The sequence below is a fragment of the Ornithorhynchus anatinus genome, chromosome X1 (genome assembly GCF_004115215.2).
Source record: "Ornithorhynchus anatinus isolate Pmale09 chromosome X1, mOrnAna1.pri.v4, whole genome shotgun sequence".
NCBI lineage: Eukaryota > Metazoa > Chordata > Mammalia > Monotremata > Ornithorhynchidae > Ornithorhynchus > Ornithorhynchus anatinus.
In genome coordinates, this window is record NC_041749.1 from 19,605,616 (window position 1) to 19,632,947 (window position 27,332).

Consider the following 27,332-nt stretch of genomic DNA (forward strand, 5'->3'; position numbering starts at 1 on the left):
CAAATGCCTCAAGGAAAAAAACACAACAATAGCCCCAGAGGAGGAGATTCCCCCTGACTGTGTGTGCTTCAAAATGGCTCAAACTGTCTCTTCCTTAGGTGCCAACCCCTACAGGGCTCTTTAGACCCAGGTGCCCGGATCATTCAAAGTTATTATTTTCCTTTATTTATGCTTTTTATTAATTTTTAAATAGACATTAATGGAACCTTTACCCCCTTCATCTGCCACATTGAACATGGTCTCTAGATGGATGATTCTGTTTCACAGAGCACTCTCTCTACGTGTTCACACTCCTCATAAACCTAGACCTCCTTCTCTTTATACAGAGTGGGCTCCCGGAGGCCAGGCCAGCAGCTTGCAGAGAGATTTTCTTTGAAAATCTTCTTTTTTTAAAACCTCATAAAGGGTTTAAGGAGACTGCTGAAGTGACTGAATGCTCAGAAGTCACAAAGGGACTGCTGTTTGGGTTCCCAGTTGGATCCCAAAGTGCAAAAGCCAAGTTCTGTTTTCAAGGTATGCTGTCTTGTCCTAGACTCATATCAATACAGAAACTATTCCGGGGAATCCCTTTCTGCTGATGGAAAGAGCATTAAGCTTGGGGTTTGGCAAGTTGACACTAAACTGCTAAATAACCAAAGGCAGACCATTACCCACTCAGGCTCACAGATATGCTATATGCATTAAATGGGGATAATATATTTATTCCCTCACCAACTTACTAATGATCGAAATAAGGGCAAATAAATATTCCCTAAACTAGACTAATAAGATAATTTTATGAAAAGGAAGTTTTATCCTATTTTGAAGGTAAAATGACTTTCTCAATGCTATCTCCTTAACCCTTCCTCCCCGAGGGGTGCTAACTCACTCTGAGCTCTACTAAAACTGAGGCAGACATCCCTGAGAAATACCACCACACACATTTAACAGAGGGAGAAACACACAGATGAGACTTGCCCACGATCACCTAGAGATTCCTGACTCCAGGTCCAATGACTACCCAGGGCTCTTTAGACCCAGGTGCCGGGATCATTCAGAGTTATTATTTTCCTTTGTTTATGCTTTTTATTAATTTTTAAATAGACATTAATGGAACCTTTACCCCCTTAATTTTCCACATTGAACATGGTAAACACAACTTTTTCCTACACAAGGACATTAGTTTCAGGAAAGCAAAAGCCCAAATGTGACGTAATATGCAACCGTAAATCATTATCTAGAAGAAATAAAAAGGCATCTGACACTAAAAAAGCAAATCTGAAACAGCATGGCTTACTGAAAAGAACATGGACCTGGGAGTCAGGGGATGTGGGTTCTAATCTTGACTCTGCCACTTACCTGCAGTGTGACCTTGGCAAATAACTTAACTTCTCTGTACCTCAGTTCTCTCATCTGCAAAATGGGGATTCAATACCTGTGTTTCCTCCTACTTAGAATGTGAGCCCCATGAGCGACCTGATTATTTTGCATCAATCCCAACATTTAGTATAGTGCTTAGCATATAGTAAGCACTTAACAGATACCACAATTATTACTGTTACTATTTCACCTATCATTTTTTTCACATTATGCAGAATACTATACAGTCCAAGTAGGGTATGTTTGTAACCACATCATTAGAAAAAAAAAAGAATTGAAATTATCCTTCCTTATACACTTCTTTTTGCCAAATAACATTAGTATGATGTTTTCAGTTTCACCAGAATAGAAAGCTTTTAAAAGGAAAAAGTTGGTATACCAGACAGTAAGCTCATTAACAGAAGAGAACGTATCTGCTAATTCTGTTGCATTGTACTTTCCAAGGGCTTAGTACAGCACTTTGCACATAGTAAGCACTCAATACCATTGACTGATTGACTGATAAGGACTATGGCATCAGTAACAGAATATTTCTTTTCAAAAACACTAATTACCATGTGTTGCCATGGTTGTAAGGTTTGCCAATCCTCATTTTAGAAACAAGGGTACTATAGCAAACTCACAGAGATGAAAATACATTTTTCTGAGTTGTTTGAGATTCCTATTCTGACTGCTTACAGGCATGATACAAATCTAATTTTCAATATTCCAAAATAAATCATTTATTTTCCAAAGAGTTGCACGCTCTTATTTACTGCTATCAGTTTCTTGAGTTAGAGATCTAGAATTTCTAATACTTAAATTCAGTTTCTGAATGAATTTGCCTGTAAATCCTATGGCAGCAGAACTGAACTGACAGGAAAAGCTCTTCCTTAATTTTGTTGCAGGGGAGCATGCTCAGTTCAAGTACCAAAACCACATTCACTTGCAGCTTCTGCTCAGCTTCACTGGAATGCTCATGAGATGAATATGTATTAAACCAACATACACAGTGTACACATCCTTCAGAAAGGCAAATTGTTCATTAGGTAGACTGAATCAATGGTTTCAGAATTGGAGATGCAGCAAGGCCTAGTGAAAAGAGCACAGACCTGGGAACCAGAAGACCTGGATTCTAATCCCAGGTCTGTCATTGTTATGTTACAGTCACTCAACTTCTCTGTGCCTCAGTTTCCTCATTTGTAAAATGGGGATCAAGATTGTGGGCCCTATGAGGGACATGGACTGTACCCAACCAGATTATTTTGCATCTATGCCTGCACTTAGTATAGTCCATAGTACATAGTAGGTGCTTAACAAGTCCAAAATTAAAGAATGTTGCATATAATATTAATGGTATATGTTAAGTGCTTACTATGTGCCAGGCGCTGTTCTAAGCACTGGGGTGGATACACGCAAATTGGGTTGGACACAATCCCTGTCCCACGTGGGGCTCACAGTCTCAATCCCCATTTTACAGATGAGGTAACTGTGGCCCAGAGAAGTGAAGTGACTTGCCCAAGGTCACAAAGCAGATAAGTGAGGGAGCTGGGGTTAGAATCCATGACCTTCTGACTCCCAGGCCTGTGTTCTATCCACTACAGCCATGCATATTCTGAAGACCATTAGGAGCTGAAAAATACAGTCATGGATATACTTACTATACGAGTAGGAGATAATTATGGGCAGAGAATGTATATTGTGTTGTTCTCTCCTAAATCCTTAGTACAGTGCCCTGCACACAGTGAGCACTCAGTAAATACAAATGATTGCTTAATCAGAGTTGCTGTGATTCAGGCTGTAAAATAGTAGTTGAGAGGCAGAAGGCCATCACCTAAGGATATAAGTCCAGCAAGGAATGAGCTGTACATGTAGGGAGGGTAGGTAGAAGAGAAAGGGATATACATTTACTAACTTTTTTGTTCCGTATGCTATTGTCCCAGTAAAATCAGATTGTGAAATGTGGATGGTTCATTTAACACGTGTATGTTACCATTACTAAGAAACTCCATCATCAACTGTAGCTGCTTCGAAACCTGGAGCTCAAAAGTGTATCTATATAATGTGATTCTACCATGAGAAGCAGTGTGGCCTAGTGGAAAGAATACGGTCCTAGGAGTGAGATGATCTGTGCTCTCATCTTGGCTCAACTACGTACCTGCTCTGTGACCTTAGGTAAGTGACAACTTCCCTGTGCCTCAGTTCCCTCATCTGCAAAATGGGGATTCAATACCTGTTGTACCTCTTACTTAGACTAAATAAATAATAAAAATAAATACCAACATTATTATTATTATTAGACTGTGAGCGTCGTGTAGGACCTGATGATCTTGTATCTACCCCAGTGCTTGGTACAGTGCTCGGCACATAATAAGTGCTAACGAGTACCATTAATATTATTATCACCACGTTTATCAATCAATGGTATTTATTGAATACTTACTATGAGCAGAGCACTGTATTACATACGTGGGAGAGTACAATAGAGTTAGTACACCCAATGCCAACCCTTAAGGATTTTACAGTCAAACAGGGGAGGAATCTACCATGTGATTAATTATTGCCACTTTTCGCAGTCTGGCGGCAGATCTCTGGGAGAAACATTGGCAGAAGCTAAAGTTTTGCTCCAGGTTAGATAAATCAGTGGTAGAGGCAAGATGGCAAGATAAATGTATCTCGTTGTGGGCAGGGAACTTGTCTACCAACTCAGTTACACTGCAGTCTCCCAAGTGCTTAGTAAAGTGCTCTGCACAAAGTGTTCAAAAAATACAATGGATTGATTGATATTAATCTGAAAAGTTGAGATTGAGGACTCTAATGGGCCCCACAAATTTGCCATTCAAAATTTGTTTGCAATTTAAGTTAAATGGTAAGAGTCACAACTAGATTGGAAAATGAGAGAAAGCAAAAGCAGTGAAGTCACTCAACACTCTTAAATGAGAAAAGAAGGTGAAGACTTGGGAAACATCTGGAAAGGTGAGTTTACTAAAAAGAATGTTAAATTTACTCTTTCAGCCTGCTGGAGAAATTGCTGATGAAAATTTGGTCTTTTCTGGAGGTGATTGTTAATACCTGCTTTTTAAGAGAATTACGCTAATCATAAATGAATCTCAACTCAATCAACAGTATAAACTGATTCTGAAAGCGAACTAAACTACTGACATAAACCTTCAGATTTTACATCAATAAAATTTAAAATGTGATGCAAAGTATTTCATTTTTTTCTGGTTTTAGGAGTAAATTTGCTACTCTAGACTGTCTTGTTAGGATAGCAGTACTCAAATCCTGCTAGCTAAGCAAGTCAAGGAATTGGCATCTGAACAAACGACAATAGGTGAGGAAGGGGCATTCATACTTTGAATTACTTATGGGTCTTAATTTCCTTTATAGCTTCTACTTGGATTTTCTAATCTACCTAAGCAATGTTCCATCTTTGAAATAATTACTTAAACTGGGCCAAGATGATGCTCCAGAATTCAACTTCTAACAAAATGGGATTCCAGGCTCTTGTTTGGTGCAAAATATCGGCAGTATAAGTCTAGGCTAGAGCGCTAGGTATAACAAAGCACTGTCTCATTTTAAGGTACATGTAAACATAAGAATGCTAATAAATTCTAAGAACGCTAGAGAAGCCGAATAGCCTAGTAGAAAGAGCAAAGGACCTGGGAGTCAGAGGACCTGGGTTTTAATCCTGGCTCTGCCACTTGCCTGGTCTGTGACAAGTCAAGTCACATCGTTATGCCTCAGTTTCTTTCACCTGAAAAAGGAGGATTAAATAACTGTTCTCCCTCCCATTTACCTGTGAGCACCATGTGGGATAGGGACTGTGTCCAACCTGAATAACTTGCATCTCCCCGAGTGATTAGAACAATGCTTGGAAAATACCAGAATAATAATGAGTTCTTCCAACTCAAAAGAGAATGTCAACACATTCCAGAGGCCACCTTCACAAACTTATAGTCATGAGTCCACACGAGAAGAATTCATGATTTAATGGGATGATTACAGGGAACTCCACTACCACAGTCAACCAATAAATAGTATTTTTGAGTACCTACTGTGCATGCAGCATTATACCAAATACTTGAGTGAGTTCAATAGGAGTAGAAGACTTAGTCCCTGCACTCAATCAGTACGCAATTAAATGAGAGACTTTACAATTTTGGGCTTCACAGCAGCATTTCCAATAATAACAGTGTTCCTTTGCCAGTGAGAAGAATGAAGTGTGGTTCCAAGGGGTACACATAGAAACAGAAGTGCAAGAACAGAGAAAAGTACTGGATTTCTGGCAGGTGCATATCTGCTGGCTGATAGAACAGAACAGGGGAGGGTCAATCAGTTATATTCACACCTGTATTTTGATTATCACTGTAGCATTTAAACACCTCACATTATTAAAATGCTGACTGAAATATTTATTCCCTGATAGTAAGCCCAAACTTTGGAAGAGGTTACAATATGAATACACTGTATCAAGGCATTAAATAGTCTTCTAATGGGCTGACCCCCTCTCAGGGTCACATCTGGAGAGTTTCCAGTACCCTAGTCGTCATGACTATAGGAGGGAGAGTCAAAACTCACCTGTACTAGGTGGCTGGGGAATGGGAGAGAGTCTAGGTCATATACTCCTTTACTCCATGGAAGGAGGCAACAGTAAAACAACTTTCATATATTTACCAATAAAACTCTATGGATACACTATCAAAACAACTGCAGATAGAAGTAGGTCATTCTGGGAGAGCTGTGTCTTTGATGTCACTTTGGGTTGGGCATGACTTGACAGCATAAGATAACAACAAGTGGGTTGACAGAGTTGAGTCTCCTTTCAAAGTGCCTAACATAGAATCAATGAATAACTTTAGGTCCTGAGATAATTGGGTCCCTTATTATCCCTATTTCTTATTGTGAGGGAGCAGATAAAGAGAATAAATCCTGGATTATCTTCTGAGAGTTGTATATTTTACTTATTTTTGTGCCAAGGTGAAAAAAGGCACATTGAAAACCATCACTGTCATTCCATGAGAACCCTTTATGTAAGATCTCCTTCATAAAATAAAATCTCCCCAAATTCCTTTATTCCTTGAGGTCCTCTCAGTTCTCCATCCTTAAAACCAGGTAAGTTTCAACACTCAGATCTCGACTTAATGGGTTACCTTCTGCCTACAGGGCCAGCTAATTAGTCTTAATGATCTCATTACAGAGTCTAAGTATCTCCAGCTGTTTCTTCCCCTAAACTGTCTCTTTTTGAAAGACAGTCTCCAACTAGTCTTGGGCACAGGTGAGTGCAGTCCATGTTGACTCCATCATTCCTTGCAACATCTATTAACAACAACCAGGACCCTACCCTGAAAAATCTTACAGAAATGGACTGAGGAAACTTCATCACCAACAGCACTTTGAGCACCTCTTGTGTGTATAGAATATTGTACTGGGGACTTGGTAAGCAAGAAGCTAATATTTTTCTTTAACACATAATGAGGAATCCGAAGGACACATTTTCTACCAAGTTATGTTTTCATAGTTACAACCATAAAAACAAAGCAAAATTTACATTGGACATATTCATATCTTATAACACTGTGAATACATATTGCAAGTAAACAGGAAGCTGTCAGTAGCTATCACAAGTTTCTGAAAAAAAAAATAAAAAAAACACAGGCCCAGAAATTCAGTCAATTAAAAAAAATAACTCTCTAAATAATCAAGGATCTCCCCACCAACCAGACACCAGCAAATAGGAAAGTTTACAGTGTTAAACAGCAAGATATACAGATGGTGGGGGGTAAGGGGGGTTTGTGTGTGTGTGTGTGTGTGTGTATAAAATATGATGAAACTGTAACCACACAAAACTGTGAAATATATTATGGAATTTTAATTTCCAAATTGAAAGTTATGACAAATGGGAATAAGTATCAACCATCTGCTCAATTTTTTAGACTAAAACAGTAGCACTGTGTCTAGGGGCAACAGGGTCAAAGACATGCACAGTCTCAAAAACAATAGAGAGCAAAAATTGAAAAATGTAATGAAGGGGAGTGATCTGTCATTTATTTTAATATCTGTCCCCCAGACCATAAACTCTTTGTGGGCAGAGATCGTGTCTACCAATTCGATGGTATTGTACCCTCCCAAGCTCTTAGTACGATACTCTGCATTAAGTAAGTGCTTCATAAATACCACTGCTTGATTCACTAACTGATTAAATAAAATGATGAGATTGAGATGGGAAAAAAATGGAAAGCTACTCAGAACCTGGAGAAGTGGGAAATGAGAAGAGTAGGATGGAAAAGAAAGAGGAATAGTATGTTCTCAATGGAGAAGGGGAAGTATCAACAAAGGATGACAGCATATCTCCCGCAAGGCCTTCCCTAAGTCCTCCTTTCCTCCTCTCCCACTCCCCTTTGCGTCACCCTGTCTTGCTCTCTTTATTCATCCCCTTTCCCAGCTCCACAGCACTTATATATGTAGCTGTATCTCATTTATTTATTTATTCATACTTTTATTCATACTGTCTGTCTCCCCCACTAGACTGTAAATCTTGTTATGGACAAGGAATGCGTCCATTTACTGTTGTATTGTACTCTCCCAAGCACTTAGTACAGTGCTTTGCACATAGTAAGCGCTCAATAAATATGACTGATTGATAGAAGGGGAAAAATGTCTTCAAATGTATAAAGATCATTTTCAAATATGTTAAATGCAATAAGACCAAGAGTTCTCCAAACACTGCCACCTTGTTACCGAGAGAGAAATAATATAAACCACAAGGAAACAGTTTTGAAATTAGAATTGCTGTAATCTTTTTCAAAATATATCCGTGAAGGCATTTTTCAGAAAAGCTTATATGCACCTGTTTTCTTTATATATATTCTGAGCTAGATGGGGGTTAGCAGTAGACAACATTCTATTTTCATATCACGCTGATTTGAAAGAGCATTATATAACATTAAAGTAATGATAGTTATAATGGCATTGATTATTAAATCCACCACTGCAATCAATAATATTGGGTCTTCCACAAAGAGAAAAACTCTTTTTTCTAGATCTTTTCATTTTTTTTCCATTTGCAGCTGAATTCACTCATGTTCATATTAAACCAAAAGGAATGTTTCTATCCTATTGAAGTATTCCATACTGAACAACACCCTGGAGATTCTTCATTGACTGGTTTGGGTAATACTATCTTTCTTTTAGTTTATTAGTTTGACAAAGATAATTTAAAAGCAATCTAGGGAACTTCAAATGATTTTTGGAAGGGCTAAAACTATTTGTACAAAGGGTTGATCATCCAGCTTGCTTTGCATACATTAGAACTTCCTGAGAGAGCCTCCAGCAATGTACTTGAAAAGTTTGAGACAAAATAAAATGGAAAAAAAGAGAAAAATGAAAATTCAATTGATTCATAACAGTATCATATTTTGCAACCCTTAAAAATACTGTAATGATATTGGCAGGGGTGCAAACCTGTTTTTGTTCTTTATCTGAGAGTTTTTTTGTTTGTTGTATAGTAACCTTGCACCAAAGACTGATGTGATAAATTGATACCACAGCTTATTGCCAAAAAGGGCCCATTTTCATTAGAAATACAACCTGGGGCACATAGGGTCTAATTAAATTCACACAAAATACAAATTATTGAATGGAAACCAAAATGCATTTCAAAGTAAATACCAATTAATGTGACACCCAATTTCTTTTGCCTTTTCTAATCAGACTGATGAGCATGACTTATACACAAAACGTGTTACATTTACATTTCAAGATTCAATTATAATGCAGTTTATATTTTAATCCAAAAATGATACCCACTGATTTACTCACAAGACAGATACTTTTATTTTAATTTAATTTCTCAAAAATAAATCATGGATATGAAAAGGTTCCTTATTGATTTTCCACATTTTAATTTTCAAAAGATTATCCTGATCATCTTAATGACTGTATTCATATTTCATTTTACTTCAATCAAATCATGATTAGTTGCTTTTCGAGTATGAAGATTAGTCCTATTTGAGATTTTAAAATAATCTTTTTTTCTTTTTTGCTACATACTTGTTCATGTGCTCCAGGTATAAAAATGAAAAAAAACTATTCTGCTGAGCAATTTCACATGTTTGACATCTTAAAATAACAGACCCTGAATTCAGAGAGTGATCCCAACAAGGAATGAATTGGGAACAGAATTCAGAAGAGGATTCAACAAACTGAGCAGCACATATCTAGGGGGTATATGATACCAATTTGGGAAGCAGTTCACTATTTGTCCCAGATTTTGAGAGTCCCTGGCCAAAGCTGTCGGCTCTTGGAAGTTTCCAGGTACAGCTGGCTCTATACAATGTTGTATATTGTATATTTGTTGTGTAATGTATATTTTCGTTACCCTATTTATTTTGTTAATGAATTGTACATCGCCTTGATTCTATTTAGTTGCCATTGTTTTTACGAGATGTTCTTCCCCTTGACGCTGTTTAGTGCCATTGTTCTTGTCTGTCCGTCTCCCCCGATTAGACTGTAAGCCCGTCAAACGGCAGGGACTGTCTCTATCTGTTGCCGACTTGTTCATCCCAAGCGCTTAGTACAGTGCTCTGCACATAGTAAGCGCTCAATAAATACTATTGAATGAATGAATGAATTGTATAGGTGGTTACTTAGCACTTTGGTGGGTTCTCTGATCATTTCAAACAACTATGCATCTTTTGCTTTAATGAGTCACTCATTAAGGTTAAAGGAGCTCTGATAATATATATGGGAATCAGCAGAGCAACTTAATTCATATTAAATGGAGCAATGGGGCACATCTCCCTGCAATTTGAGAAATGAAAAATACACGATCTAACTTTGAATGCCTAAGAAAGGATTTCTCTTTATAATACAGTTTCAATTTCTTTTTCATCCTGATTAGATTTTAAATGCTTACCATGGTTAATGACGGTATTATGTTCTGGGGAATACATTACTCCTCTTCTAGTATAACACTTATTTACTGAAGTTCTTGTGAACAGTAAGAGTTTTAACTATTTACTCTCTACTTTCTACCTCTTCTACTTAATGAGTGAACCCATTACACTGTTATTGATGGCAGCCACAGGGATAAGGGATGCCTATTGGCTACAGTGGTAGGAAAGGTTTTTATCAGGCATCTGCAATTTGCCTAGTACTGTACTAAGTATGGGGCAAAAATATACACGTAAGAATTGGATGCGGTTTCTGACCCCAGGGACTTCACAGCGCTTGAAGAAATCTATGAGATGGTTGCTACCATCATGGACAAAACAAATTGTTGGGTGTCGCAGTTGGGGGCTTATGTGCCTGGGAGGTATTTCCAGCCCCTCTTCTCCACTTTGGTCATCTCTCCAGATTACAACTCCACCTTGGTAGGTGTCCATAACTAAGACAAGTAGCTGCTAGCTAGTCAAATGTGCATAAAATGGCAGTCCAGCTAATGAAAGTGCCTGAAATAGTTTATGATAGGAGGTTACTTAGGATTCCATGAATCCTAGACACTGGAAAGACTGGAAAGCAGGGGGTAGAGGTGCCCAAAGAAACTATGGTGCTGCTCTCCCTGGGTCTTGTCCTGGCAAAGGCCAATGGGTGGAAGACTGGTATGGAGGATGCAAAATTCTGTCATTCAGTAAGATATTCCAGTTGCCTGGGGGACCAGATGAGTGGGTTTTGCATGCCTAGTTTACACTCTTCAAATATTTATAGACAGTTATCTTTGCCTCCAGCCTTACTTGTCACTTAGCCAAGTTATACGTACATAGTTCTTTTAATCTTTCCTTGGAAATCAATCCCTTTAGCTCTTTAATCATTCTTGTAGCTTTGCTTCTCTCTGAGCTTTCTGTAGCTTGTCTTCCTTATGCTTTATCCCTCAGCATCATAATAAAACATTCCGGGTTTGGAGGGGCCATCACACACAGCGAAGTGCCACTTTAAAAACAGAGACTGGGTCTTTTGCTTCTATTGCAGTTCAGAACTGTGCACATAGTAGGCACCCAATAAGTAGTGATGGTGATGATATTCAGAATTAATTTATTCATCATCCTTTCTTTTTTATATTTTATTTAGTTTCACAATTAATGTGAAAGAGCCAAAGGTATTTTGTAAGAAATCAATATGTGGTGAGGAAAAGGAAGACACAGCTTCACCTTAGGAAGACTCAGCTTCCAGTACATAACATTACACTTTGCTGTTCCATTCCTCTCACTTTTCTGTCTCACTGCCTCCTGCCAGACCAACATGGAAGAAGAGCTCCGTTGTCTTGTAGGAACTGGGTGGGAACTAGCAGAGACCACGTGGCCTGGGGAACCTGGAAGGCTGAGGAAGCTAGAGTTCTTGTCTCCCGCAAGATTAGTTTGAAGACTGAAAGGGCTACTGTGTTTTGTAAACAGAGATTGGGTCTGGAACCAAAAGGAGTGTGAGAACTCCTTCTCCCAAGAACTGTGTTTAGCTTCTTGTCATATATTGTTATCTTGGATTGTTGATTTTGTTTTTTATGGGTATTCTGTCTTCCACTGTAACTGTTCTATTTTTTTATTCCTCTATTTGGGAATAAAATGACTGCTTACCACAATGTTTTCCACAAAAGAAGCCTGATGTGCACCATAACCACTAAGCTATCAGAAATGAGGTTAACTGTGGTATGTGTTAAGCGTTTACTATGCACCAGGCACTGTACTGAGCGCTTGGGTGGATACAAGTAAACCAGGGTGGACACAGTCCCAGTACCACATGGGACTCACAGTCTCAATCCTCATTTTACAGTTGAGGTAACTAAGGCACAGAGAAGTGAAGTGACTTGACCAAGGTCACACAGCTGACAAGTGGAGGAGCCGATGTTAGAACCTGGATCCTTCTGACTCCCAGGCCTGTCCTCTATACATTATGCCAAAATGTGGCATTTATTGGGTCGATTATCTATCCAAATTTGGGGGTAATGGAGCAGTCATTGTGCCATATTCTGCAGTCAGACATTGCCCTTTTACTCCACCTTTTAGGTTTTCCTGATCCAGTTTTCTTCACGAACAGATGTAGAATTGAAAGATCAATAGAAGTGCTATTTGAGGGGAAAAACACAGCCTGGTTGACCAAAGATATTGCTCTTGGGACTGAAAGTAGCAAGCAAGACTGAAAACTGAAAGATGATGTTTAAAATGGCAAATGATCTCAAAAGCTAACAAATGACATATGGTATCTGAGTGGTTTTCAGGAGCACCGATACTTTTAATTTTTGAATTGAACATCTGAACCTTGTCAATACCTTATTAAGTGGACAGCGTATTAGTTATCTTACCTAGATCTACCATGAGGAGGCGAGTAAGAGCTGTATAAAATGTTGTTCGACATCTAAGGTCACTGAGACTGTAATTGTCACTGACACCCAAAAAGGGGAAGTGTTCACTCTAAAAACAAAACAAAAAAAACAACAAAAAACCAAAAAAGACATAAAAAGTTCAAATGTCTTCCCAAGCCATGAATAATTTCTGAGCCATTAATTAGATAATAAACTTACAGTATGGTTTTGAAGCATGAATTTCACAGCATCTATTTTCACAAGTTTTTTTAAAAGGATATAGGTAATAGAAGTTAAGGATTTTTTTTATAAGGGAAAGACACCATTAAACTCCCCACATATTTGTCTCTATTATAATTTAATTCTCTTTTTAAGAAATGGCACAAAAGCCCATAATACTAACTTCTAGTGTCTAAAAATAAACATTATTTCAAAAAGGTATACAATATAGAGATGATTTTCATTCTATCAGAGGGGTAATCCATTATTAAACATTTCAATTACTTTTCATATATATATATTCTAGTCATGAAAGGGAGGATTGAACTTTATAATTAAGATATGAATTCTATTAGTATTAATGTCACAATGGTGGAAAATTAAAACTGACCCCTTTCAATTTTTCGAGGACATTTTCAACAATTTTACTTAATAACTTTACCATAAAAATAATAAAAGACCCAGAATGGGCTATCAAGAGAAAAAAGATTTATTCAACTCCAACACAAGGTGTTGGGAATAATTCTAAGGGAGGCCCAATCCTAGGAGATCAGAAGGTTTCAGAGTTCACGTTAAATTGCATGTTATCTAGTGACGAGGCACATTAAAGATTTTAAAATGTTATGCTCTAAGCCAGAGTACACGTTCCCCGGAGAGCACTTGAGGATTTCGGGAGACATGGCTATGAGTGTAGCAGTAGCCTGATCAGGTAAGAAGAGGAAAAAAGGATTCCATACGTTCTCCCTCATACTTAGACTGCAAACCTCATGTAGGACAGGAATGGTGTCCGACCTGATGAACTTGTATGTATCCTAGCACTTAGAACACTGTAAGCACTTAGAACATAGTAAGTGCTCATCGAATACCATTAAAAAAACCCCCCAAAACAAAATTGCATCTGCTTTTTCCCTTGAGTTTGTGCTTCTGATATAATCATGGCAAAAGTCAGTAGACAAATCGATGGTATGTACTGGGCATTTACTATTTGCAGAGCCCCGTACTAAGCACTTGGGAGAAAACAATAAAAAGCATGATGCTCAGGAAGCATCAACTATAGAGAAGAAGTGGTGGTGGAAGAAGTTTTTCTTCTTTTTCATTCTGATGGCTGTTGCTCCAATGTGTGGTCATAAAATGAGTGCAAGAAAGTGGGCCAGTGGTTGAAGGGCAGTGAGTGGGGAAGGGGCAATATGGGAAGAAGGCATTTGAGGGAGAACCTTGAGACCATCAGGTTCAGCTTCCATAAAAGTTTGAAAAACTTTTTTCGATGCAACGGTGGCTGGAAAATACGCTTTGAAAAAGATAAAGATGGACCAGGAGCAATAAGCAACTCCTGGTGGAGGCATCTCCTTGCTCCTCAAGGACGGACTACGGTTTTCAGAGGGGCCAGGCCTGTCACGTTTAGCGTCTATCAAGACCAACACTTTTAGACCTGATATCTTTCTCACTGTCAATCATTAAATGGAAATTGTTACTCAAATGGTTCAGTAAACAAGAAAAAAATCAATAAACTTAGAAATACGTTCAATAACTACCACAACATACATATTACCTTCCCATTGGATACTTAAAAAAAACAACAGCGTCTTTGGAAAATGTGAGTGTTCCCATTAATACGAATATTTCTGTTGGTACTTGTAATAAACAGCCAGTCCTATTCTGACATCATAATATTTATAGGTGTAATAAAACAGAACATTCACAGGAAGAATGTAATCTGCTGAAGACATATTTACTGTAAAACCGCATATGTGCTTTTTGAATCAAGGCCAGCCTCATGTATCTTTTAATTACAATCTACAGAAAATATAATTAAGAATGATTTTGTCTGGTAAGACATAAAAAAGTTATTCTTTGTGATATGACTATTCAAAGCAGAATATTGCCAGAAAAAAAAATGGGAGGTGAGGAGGGAGGGTTATCATTTTTTCTTTTAACTTGAATCTCCCTCCCACTTAGACTGTGAGTCCCATGTGGAATAGAGATTGTGTCTAACTTGATTATCTTGTATCTACCTCAGGGCTTAGTGGTTGGCAGATAGTAAGCACTTAACAAATACCACAGCTATTATTATTATTATTACTACAAATAGTAATTCATTCCTCTCTGAAGGGTTCTTCTAAGCTGGGCCTTTCAAAACCTTATGCCTTCGGCGCAGGTGGTACTATATGACCAATCAATCAGTGATATTTATTGAGCATTTACTGTGTGCAGAGCACTCTACTAAACACTTGTAGACATGTTCCCTGTCCACAAGAGCTTACAGTCTAGAGGACTGTAGAGGGATGAACCATAGAGTCTACTGCTACTTATATTGAGTGAAACCAAGACCCAAGGCATTTGCTGGAGTTATTCACAACACCAACCATGCATTAGGACTAAAGGCTAAATCATATGGCCTACTTTAAGTTATTACTTATTCTAAAGCAATGACCAACCAGGCTCCTGGACTTTCCTTGAGTAAAGGTGCCCACTCTATTCTAAATTTCAATGTGACCAAAAAAAACATAACCCAACAACCCCACCCCCACCCCCGCCCACCGCCAACAAAGCCCAAGACTATTCCCCAAATGAGAACCTTACATGGACCAAACTTGAATTTCCTACTACATAGCATTAGGTCAATTCAGAATTAGTCAGTGAATACAGGACTCTATGTCTGAAAGCCGTTTATTGCACGTAGGGGGGTATTTTCAGTTTTTTGCTTCAGATTTCAAATTAACATTTCCCTTATCTGACCAGCCTAGAAAGGGGAAAATAAAATCTCTTTTACAAGATTTCTGGTAAGATTATTATTTAAAGGAAAATGTTTTGCCTATCAATATCTGTTCATCAACAGAATCTCCTTAATAATGTTGCTAGCTATGGTTTACAACTAGCAGCCTTTTTTTTCAATTCATGAAAAAGGAGAGCTTTTCATAGCACATGCCTAAAAAAGATTTCCAAAATTTAATTTTAGTCCATTGTTCTAAAAATTACAATGCAATTAAAATGCGGCCTTCTAGGAAACTTATTATGGTAAAGATAATTATTAGAAAAACTAAACATATATTACGGATACTATGACCATATTGACATAAATGCACCACTCACATATTCCATTATGTAAATGAATTCAAAGATATTTCATGACTGATCAGCTAGAAGGGACATAATGATTTATAATTCAAATAACTGAGCATTGAAATCTCATTGGGCCATTATATACTTCTAAATATGCAAACTTGTAATAATTGTTAAAATATCGTAAAACATGCACACCAGAAAAAATCATTTATATCCCTTTGTTGAAAATGTCAGTTTATTTTAACTTTTATGAAATAAGTTCCTGGAATTATAATTTTTTAACTTCAGGATAATATTTCATAAACAATTACATTTTTCATTGTAAGAGGATATTCTTTCAGAATCAAAGATTATATATGAAGGAAAAACTATTACATGAACAATGTAAGAAAATATTCTTATGTAATAGATAAGAGTGATTGAAATGATGAAAAATAGAATGTAAATTCAACTATTTTTACTTTCATATTCGATATCAATTTCAAATAGATGGGATATTTTAATTCCAAGCCACGGGAACTGGATTGCCAAAAATGATAGTTTCTTGCAAAGTAATGTACACTTAAACTATTTTAAAAACTAATTCATTGTGAAAAGGCTGAAGTTTGCAATGCTAGGAAGTGCTTATAAACTACTTCATATGCTAGAAATAAAAAGTACTTTGGCATTATTATTTAAAAAAAACCTATTGGCTGAGTTTTTCTTTGAGAAAAAATACATATCTTTAAAAGCCAAAATGACCACTGAAATTGGGTTGTACATCACTTTCCTGTAAAAAGAAAAACAGCTTCGACAGGTGTAATTTATCATTTTTCTGATTTAATACCAAAGAAATATATTAAAATAATAAAAAGAATCCTGAAATCCTCAAAATTTGTAGTGATAAATAGCCCTCCCTGTCTTTATTACATTATACCTACTAACAGAAATATTGCATGGTGGATTTTGCCAGACAAGGACGATTATTTTCCAATAAAAAGTTGCATATTAAATTCCAGCACAAAAGTGGGTGTCTAATACTTTTGAAATCTTTTATGGTTTGGCAAGGAACACAATTTTAAACTTAACTAATACAAACATATTACTGAAGTGAACCTACATTAAAGGTTCTCTGTCCTACCCCACCCTTCACTGGAAGAGACCAGTATTTTCAGAATGTTATGCCTAAATTAAAATATCTGCTAAAACAGAGTAGTTAGTTAAGCTGCTGTTTATGTTTTTCATGTTTCCTATATGTCAGAAATCATATTTGCAGAGGGTGATTTACATACTTCTCTCTCAATGATCCAGTCATGACATCAGTAACAAATGTAAATTAACAGAGGCCACAGGAATTCCAGCTTCTGAGAAAAATGTCCTCATTCACAGTTTAAAGCAATGTTTTCCACCTTAAATCCGGGAAAAAGAAGGGGGTGGTTCTTAGGAGTTTATATCCTAAAGAGGGGACATGCATTTTATATTCTCGTGCCTTGTTTCACTCACTATATTCATGATTTGGCAGGCATTCACCTGTTTTATTTAAGATGACAATTTTAAGAATACTGTAGCAAATGTCTAATAAATCAGTGCTAAGGAGGCAAAGAATGAACATTCTAAAAATAATAATTTTTTTTTAAAAAAATAACCCTGCACTCTACTCATAGATATAAGGATTAATTTTTCATGCAGAAGAGTTTTTCTGAACACAAAGTTATCTGTGCTTCAAAACACAGACCTAGGCTGGAAACTAGTCACATATCTACATATGGGCAATTCTACTCTGATAATACAACAATGACTTATATGAACTCCATCACCAGAAAATACTCAGATAATTTTTTCTAAAGCTTGCAAATAAAACAAGACCAAATAAATAAGCCTTTTGGTATTAAATATGACAGTTTTCAGATGTTCAAATACAGAAACACTGCCCCCAAAGAGTCTTCTGCACTGCCCACTGAACAAGATATATAACACAAAGGATATCCAACAGAAAGATCATTTAGGAACTGCAGAGTCCTTGCAATTACAGGCTCACATCTTCCCCAGAATTTTAGGTTTGTAACACTAGAAAAAAAAAGATAAATTTACCTAAGAAATTTTATTGCATCCTTAAATATTTCAAAAGTGGAATGCTTAACAAAAATACCAGTTGAACATTTTTCATTCTCCAGTCTATTCATTTCCATAACACATTCAAAATCTTTAGTCATCCTATATCTTACCATGGCTTTCCAATTGTGGGACAAAATTAATTTTGCAAATTCCATCATTTACTCAGTTCTTAGAAAAACAATAAATGAACAAATAAAATGCAAACTAAAGAGAGTTATGATACTAATTAAAAGTTAATTACAAAATTAACTAAAATGACCAGGTTTAACTGCTCTCGAAATAGGTACTACCCCTCCTCAGAATGGGACTTCTGGAGGCCAAGCCAAGGTCTGCATATGTGTAGAATGGGCAGAAAACAAAAAGAGATAGGGAGGAGGGTGGTGGCATAAGAGAGAGAAAAGGCAGAAGATAAGATAGGAGAAAGAATCAGAGATACACAGGAGGTATTTCAGCATCCATAGCAGGACTGTTCCTCCTATTTTCATATGTATACAACCATCCATACCCACTCTCCAATGATAAGAAAGGTTGAGATGTCTTGTAAATGTGCCAGAATCCCTACACACCCCAAATCCCCCAGGGCACTCTGAGTTCTCTCAATGATTGTGACACTCTTTGCCAACTCACTGTCCTTCACTCATGTTCCAAAGGCAGCCAGTCAGTGAGTAAATCGCTATCCCAGGCCTGGCTGAAGGACAAACTCCCCCATGAGAATTGTTTGGAACATTCTGGGAACCCTCAAAATATTTTTGAATGGCCTGGGGGGAGGTTGGTCCTTCTGCCAATAGTAGTAAAGTTCTCCCCCCCCTCCCCCCCCCCCCCCCCCCCCCCCCCCCCCCCGACTAGAGGCATGGTCAAGTAGCCCTGAGGGCAGAGGGGAGGGAAGTCAGACAGTTGGGTTTATCTGCTTCTCTGAGACCCAAAATTGACTTTCACCTCTCTAGCCAGCAAGGGCGGCGAGGGAGTGCTGGAGCAAGTTGATTTAGTCATTATCTTAATTTGGGGGTAGATGTGTACTAAGCCCAATTTGCCTGGATTTTTTCCACAAGCAAAGCTCCCAGGCAGCCAGTTGAGCTGAAGCATATGGTATTTAACTTTGATGGTCAGTCGCTTAGCCCCTTGAACTTCAAGATGAGAAACTGAGAAGCAATGTGGTTTAATGGAAGGAGCACAGGCCTGGGAATCAGAGGATTATTTAATTTTGTTTATTTTACTTTCAGGTATTTGTTAAGTGCTTACTATGTGTCAAACAGTGTTTTAAGTGGTGGGGTAGGTACAAGTTAATTAGGTTGGACACAGTCCCTGTCTCAAAAGGGAGGACAGCAGGAGGGAGAACAGGTATTGTCATTTTACAGTGGAGGAATCTGAGATACAGCAAAGTTAAGTGACTTGCCCAAGGTCACACAGTAAGCAAATGGCAGAGATGGGATTAGGACCCAGGTCCTTCTGACTTCCAGGCCTGTGCTCTTTCCAACTGGCAACACTACTTTTGGATTCTAATCCCAGGTCTACTACTTGTCTGGTAAGTCTGTAAACCCTATGTGTGACAAGGACTGTGTCCAATTTGATTATCTTACTTAGTACAGTGTCTAGCACATAGTAAGCACTCAAAAAATGCATTTAGAAAAAAACAACAACTTCAGTAGCTTTAAGTAATACCTTGTAAACCTCAATGTTGGTGGTTTCTATTCTGATCTTTCCAATTGGAAATCTTCACAATTTTGGTACTAATTAAATACTGACTTTGATCTTGCTTGGGAATCTGATTCTGCTATGGTTGCTGGAGCCTATCTATTGGATCTTGGATGAAGATCCCAATTCTATAAATTCCTTTACTAGTCGTTAAGTATGGAATGGTTAATTTTAACTAGAGTAGACCCACTGAAAAAGTTCTGGGGGAGTCTAATACCAAGTCTTCTTTAAAAGGCCTTCCCAATCTCAATGGTTACTTGAAGGGGTGTGCTAATTATAGGTCATGCATGACTCCATTCTTGGAACAGCAGGAACAATAGGACAGCATACTTAAAAGTACTACTGTCCTACTGAAATTGTGACAGTTGGTTTTCTTAACCCTGACAATCAAGATCCATGAAAAAAACTTCACTATCAAATTTGTATTTATACATCTTGATAGCTTTTTGCTTCAATCTCTCTAGAAAATTATTGATATACACATGGGGGAGTGCACTTTTTGGTGTAGTGAAGTGTGGTAAATTCAAACTCTGTCTAGAAATCACTCATTTTGCTAAAAACTTTCTAGAACTGTGGTACTAAGATTCATGTTTTTGCCCCCTTTGGAACTGATGGACACAGGGAAAGAAATGCCTTGAGGCTGCTCTGCCTTTCTTCCCAATTCACTAACATATCTTGGGCTTTTTCGGTTGAAGTTTAATTTATTTTCAAAATCATTTTTAAAAAAATCCCTAAACATAACTGGGTTTTTAAAAAATCACAAATAGCTCACAGGAGAGGTAAATAACACAAAAATACAGTTCACATAAACAAATGGCAAGACACATTTTCTGAGTTAATGTTTGTATTTTAATTTTGTGAAAAAATTATTCTAGTTATTTTATTACTAGAGTCTTTGTCATGCACACAAACACAATCAAGGTCATTTTGGACATATAATTAATCTTTGACTGTGAAAACTACATAATATTCACGAAATATTTAAGCAGAAACTCACATTTTTGCCATGAATGATTCTAGAACATGGTAGTCATCTGTGATCCCCAAGACTTCTGACATTCGAGCATATACCTATAAAAAATTTCCACATTGACAAATGGTAAAATTGGCACATATTTAAATACTACTACTTTAGTAATAATAATAATAATAAATACTTTAAAAGGTAATTATATTAAAACTCAATTAATTATCCATTCTTATACTTGTGAAGCAGAAGGGGGTAAAAATAGATAACTGTGGTTGTCTAGCTCATCAAAGGGTAGTATGCCATAAAACGATTTTGATTTAATCTAATCACTACAATACCCAAAAGGTTAGGATGAAAGATTTTAGGTGGGCATATTTATTTTTCCCTCATTCCTGCTTTCATTCCTCAAAATATTTATAAACCTATTGAACCATGTGCTTCTGCTAAGAGAGCAATCTCTTCCATTCGACATAAATGTTTCAATGTAGGTTACAAATTAAACTACCTTTTTCACGAGTTTTTACAAACATGTCTTTCAATAGATTCTCTAAAATGTGCAGCCTTCATAAAAATAATCATTACAAAATCCAAAATGTCAAATATAGCAAAGAAATTATCTCCCAATTCATGCTTAACTGAATAGTTGTCCCTGAATTAATATATGTGCCTTGCTTCATAAACTGAAATAAACTTGGATTTTTTTAAATGACTAATGAGCAAATCAAATCTAGGTACAGCTCTGCATAGGTCAAATCCCAAATGTGACTTGGTCTTCAGGAAAGTCTTGGCCTCCATAGCCATTGAGGAGTGTGAACTTGCAGCCCCTGGCAAATAAGGTACTGTGAATTCAGGGCACAGCCATTCAGGTTTGATATGCCATACACAACCAGATCTTCCTATACATTCCCCAGGATTATGACTTCCAGAGACCGTCAGGGACAAAGGCCTATACACATTCCAGATGCATGGAGCATATGTAGATCTATCCCCGCTGGAAGCCATGTGAGGCCTTTGCTGAGTTTGGGCTCCATAGCTCTTGGATTTAGCTTGTACTTGGCAGAGCTGGGCTCCAAACTTCCAACCCTAAAAGTTTCATCTCCCAGGTCAAGGATTTTTCACTATTTCCACTAATACTGCTGGGACCTCCCAACTCAGTGGATTCCAGTCTGGCTAATGCTAGCAGGAATGCTTGGAGCACCATAAACTATTCCTGGCTTTAAAAATTAGCACCTGTGCCTTAGATCACAAATTGCAACAGGTGAATTCATTCCCCCAGATGACAAATGAAATATACTCCTGATAATAATGCGTGACAGGGTAGAATGGCCTTTGTGAAAACCTACATTTCATACAAATCAGATAGGGCTTATGTCTAGCAAGTAATCCAAAGCATCAGATTTTACTGCTGCTGTTTTTTCTGTGGTTAAACCATTTTTCTTTGTAATATCTAAATATTGGAACTTTTATTAATTGCATGATAATATAATGAATTACAGAAAATGAAGTTTTATTTTACACCCAAAATACTTTATCTTGTAACTACTGTATATACTATAACATTCCAGAATTTAAATGACATATCTTGATTTTAATTTTAATCTTAAATTAAGCTTAATCTTATCTTATTTTTAATCTTATCTAATCTTACACATTCAAATGCAATCAATTATATTTTTGGCTGCATTACTTATGTTTTTCTTTTGTATAAGAGGTACTACTAGGGAAAGGGTTCCAGGATTTTTTGGGGGGTGGGAGGAGGTGGACTGGGGCGGGGGAGGAAATTAGTAAAAAGAAAGCTCTATCCTACTGTTTTGCATCGTTGTCAAAACAGTCACAGACTGCTTCAAGTTTTACCCAATAAAATACTGGAAAAGCAGTCAATGTTGACACATGGCAGTGCTTTAATCCACAATTATCCTTGTAACCCACACTACTCCTTTTATCATCCATTAGCTCTGATTCCCATTATCCCATCTAGAACTGTGTCAACGCTTTTGTCCCTGGGGATTTTTCTCTACTACTAGGATCTGACAGTCAAGCTTGAGTACTAAACGGGATCATTACCTCTTAAATCCACTTATCTGATCCACTGAATAGTAAATTGAAAAGCTCATTAGCAGCAACAATCTGATTTGTTTTCACATGTGACAGGGTCATTTTAAATCAATGTATGAATAAGGTGTTTCTTTGAAAACAGTGCTACCCTATACTGCCTTCTAAATTTCTGTAAATAATATAGAAATTACACTAAACATTAGAAATTAAAGCAGAATACAACTGCCCCATCAAACAAGCATACACAAATATGGAAGTGCAGATTAATTTGTCCAATATAGCAATAGCTCCTAAATATGCACAATCTAGGCTCCCAAGGAATTCTCAGCTTTTTATTAAAAATCATGCCAAGTGATCTCTTTCCACAGAAGATACTCTTTTACAATGCAGAGATGCATTTTTTTTCCCTATGTTTTCCAGGGAACAAAATTCCTTTAAAATGGAAGGAGCAGAGAGGAAGATAAAGCTTCATGACACCCACTGCACCGGATTGCAGTTGAAATTTTTAAAATGCTACAACTATTTGCAGATAAATTCCATATTTAAATTTAGGAACCATAAGAGAAAGAAGCTTTGTAACAATAATAAATGTAAAATCTGACCTCATGAATACTGGATTTAACACCAGACCCTGTATCTCATTTATCTCATTGTGAGAAGGAGTGTGGCCTGCTGGAAAGAGCACAGGCCTGGGGGTCAGAGGACCTGGGTTCTAAAGCCAGTTCTGCCAGTTGCCTGCTGTGAGACCTTGGGTAATTCACTTAACTTTTTTGCATGGTATTTGTTAAGTGCTTACTCTGCACCAGACACTTTTCAAAGCGCTTAAGTAGATACAAGGTAATCAGGTTGGACACAGTCCATGTCCCACATGGGGCTTAGATTCTTAATCCCTATTTTACAGATGAGGTAACTGAGGCACAGAGAAGTTAAATGACTTGCTCAAAGTCATAGAGCAACCATGTGGGAGAGTCGTGATTACAACACAGGTCCTTCTGACTCCAAGGTCCGTGTTCTATCCACTAGGCCATGCTGCGTTTCGTGCCTCACCTTTCTCAACTGTAGAGTGGGGATTCAATAACTGTTTTCCTTCCTACTTAGACTGTGAACACCAGAAGGGGCAGGGATTTTGTCTGATTTGATTAACATGTATCTACCTCAGGGCTTAGTAGAGTGCTTGGCACATAATAAGCAAACTAACAAATACCATAATTATTCATCCTCACTCTATCATTCACATTATCATTCTCAGCCCCACAGCACTTTTGTACAGATCTATAAATTATTTGTTTATATTAATGTCTACCACCCCCTTTAGACTGTAAACTTGTGGGGAGAGAACGTGTCTACCAACCCTGTTGTGCTGTACTCTCCCAAGTGCTTAGTGCAGTCTCTGCGCACAATAAATATCACTGGTTGACTGATTCTCTACCGATGGGTAAACTGAGGAGATAAGTGACTTGTCCCAAATTCAAAGAGCCAGGTATTGTCAGAGAGGAGCTACAACCTAATCCTACCGACTAGGCTATATAGCTAGATAGCGGCCTCATTAAGCAGGAAGGGGGTGATGTAACAATCCTGATTCCATCACTAAAAAGAACCAAGCCAACCTCACAGAGACAATAAGAAATACCAGTTGTTTTAAAGACCTTAGTATGTGGTTGAATAAAACCATAAACAGTAAGCACACTTTATTTATTGGATTTGAAGTTATCCCATATACTGCCAGAAAAAAAAATCATGCTATAATCTAAATAGCTAGAAATAAGTAACTCACACTGCTGACCTCTTTATTCTAGAAAGAACTTTAGTCGAGAGAATTCCCTTTCATCTTATGGTAAAATGGTCGTGTGTGGGTTAAACCAACAATCCATTTTTCTCTCCATTTTAATGACATCATTACAACTCACAGTTAAAAGAGGGCTGCTTTTTCAGAGCTATTACTCCTGTTCCAATCATCGTGAGGAAATGATGTTTAAAATTTTATAAAAAACAGTTCCTACACATATAGACTTTCATGACACTAAAAGCATGTCCTGTTACACTACATGTGCGTTTTTCATGAAATGTAGGTTGCTTGACTGGCTTGAATGATATGTTGCTTGAGAAAGGCTGAGAAAAATGATGTAAGGAGTTATGAGTACCACAATATTGCAAGTTAAATTAAACGAAAAAATGAAAGCGTATGCTTCAATAATGAAATTGTTATTGTTCCGTCTCTCTAATCTTAATCCTCAATCCTGGATTTTTGTAACTTTGGTTTTTGATACTCATAACTTTGAAGAAGCTAATTATGTCAATCCTTAAATTTGAAGTAGATTACAGAACTGGGAAACATAGAATATTAGTTCCTAAAGGTTGTATGGCTGTATAATGACAATCACAGAAATTCAATAACAACACTGTATGAAATGCACTCAAAAGCACCACATGAAACAAATTAAAAACAACAATGAATCTCTCATACTGTGCAAATAAGAAAATAAAAGAAAACATTGGTTCTATAGATTTTCATAAGGGTTGTTATAATGAATTAAGATTTTGGATAATGAATCTTTGGAAAATTACAGTAAAGTTAATACCCCAAGGCACACAATAAATGTTTTAGATTTTATAATTCCATGAAAGCTCTTCAATACACTGCTCTCAGGCTTCTGTACAGAAAATTAGCACTGCCAAAGACTACAGTATGACAAGGTATTCTTCCATCAGATAAAGGCAATTTAACTACTTTCAAAACCCATATTTCATTCATACATTCAATCGTACTTATTGAGCACTTACCTAGTGCACAGTACTGTACCAAGTGCTTGGAATGTACAATTTGGCAACAGATAGAGACAATCCCTGCCCAACAAAGGGAATATTTGAAATTGTTATATTATTAATTTTAAAAATGGGAAACATTTAAAAATGTTTAATCTGTTCAAAACCCAAGAGGTCCTTGCCTATGATTTGCAGGGTAAATCAAATATGTAAAAACTACCCTATTTGAGTTTGCTTAAAATCAGAAATACCAGGTGGAATCAGAGAACTTATTTTCATTCTCTTCGCTTGGGTTGGGTGCTTCCTATGAAGTCAAGGCAAACTTCTCATGTGAAAGGGAATAAGGAGGGTGTGGTGTGAGTTATTAGAGTACTTACTGGCTAAGACCTAATGCATTTGAATCTCACGTTACAGAGCTAATTCATTAACAGTATAAGAAAAATTCAAAATACCATTACAAATTACTTGGGATCACATAAGGAGAGTTAAAAACACAAATTTATCTTCACCCATTACAAGTCAACATTAATGATACTGCAGAAATCGATAGTAGGCACAAAAGGTAACTTTCCAAACTATATTTACAAACGGTATTAGAAAATATTAGGCAAAAATTAGGGAGAACACTGTTTCAGCTAAAGTAATTCTTTAAATAACAATCCATTTGGGGAAACTGGCAATGGAAATATTAGGAGCTGTCCTTCTCCACTGAGCAGAAGCAAAAGGGAACTGGATTAAATACATGAGAAAGTAAATATTACAGTCAAATCTATTCATTCCAGTAGCACTGCTGATTCCACTACCTATAGTAGCCATTTTGCTAAAGAGAGCGATACCTATTTCAGCTTAATTTAAAAAAAAATTACTGAACAATTCACTATTCTAACACCCTATTGTATTAAGAAGAAAATTCTGAACAACCACTTGGGCCCAGCTTCTCACCTCGCTCTATATCATGTGGAACAAAGCAAAAACCAGTCAGAACAGGGGTGTAGGCTTCCTGCTGCCTGGTGATAATCCTCCTTCCCAATAGGGGCCTCCACTGATGCATGTCTAAGAACATGTTTCCTCTTATCCTCCACCCAACGGGGTTTTTGTTCTAAAATTGGGCTTGAAGCCAAATTGAAAGGTAACAAGGCAGCTAACGGATCCAAGATGTTGTCCAGGCTGTTCTTAATGGCTCCAGCAATAACTTGTTCTGAAATCAGACTTTGGGTTCAGAGTGACCACTGTCAAGGCAGCAATGCTAAGAGATTATTTTTTTTTCCAAGAAGAGTCCTAACTACCACCTGTTCAACAGACGCTGGCACCCTTCCTTTCTGTCCCGCAGAGAGGCACTAAGAATCTCCTCCAATATGAACCTAATGCCTCTCGACAGGCATTCATCAGCCAAGAGGGACAAGGGTAAATCACACAAGTTATTGGTCATAGAAAGTAGAGCACATCTAGGATCTCCTGTAGTGCAAACAGCTGAAACCTAACCCAAAAAGATGGTGTGTGAACACTTCAGAAAAGGCTCTAGAGGTTTTCTGCTATGTCTTAACCTGTGCCCCAAGTCATATTGTCGATTTGGTCACAGTTGTATTTTGTGATCTTTGGTAGAGATGCCAAACTGGAGTTGAATTTGGACCCTGATGGGGAAGCCATTAGCTTTATCCCTTCAGCTTTTTGGACACCGTGGCCAGCCATTGCCCTCACTTCCTCTTTTTATGGGCTCCGCCATGCACTAAGGTCTTACTGGGGGTTCTTCTGCTCCTCAAGCTCAAAGGCTCCAAGGCCCTGGGGACTTTTTTGTACCACCCTGCAGCACAGGGCCTTTTCTTTATCCCATGCATTCATTCAATA

The 27,332-nt window shown here is 37.4% G+C and overlaps 1 protein-coding gene across 1 annotated transcript in view; it reads right to left on the reverse strand.

Moving 5' to 3' along the window:
• The window catches only part of RANBP17 (RAN binding protein 17), a 249,620-nt gene that overhangs the window by 70,822 nt on the left and 151,466 nt on the right, over positions 1-27,332 (reverse strand). The window contains exons 15-18 of the mRNA XM_029050932.2: positions 20,697-20,770; positions 17,879-17,959; positions 12,851-12,914; positions 12,632-12,740 (exon numbers count right to left, since the gene is read on the reverse strand). Coding sequence (XP_028906765.1) covers positions 12,632-12,740; positions 12,851-12,914; positions 17,879-17,959; positions 20,697-20,770 — 328 coding nt within the window. The remainder of the gene's footprint in view (positions 1-12,631; positions 12,741-12,850; positions 12,915-17,878; positions 17,960-20,696; positions 20,771-27,332) is intronic.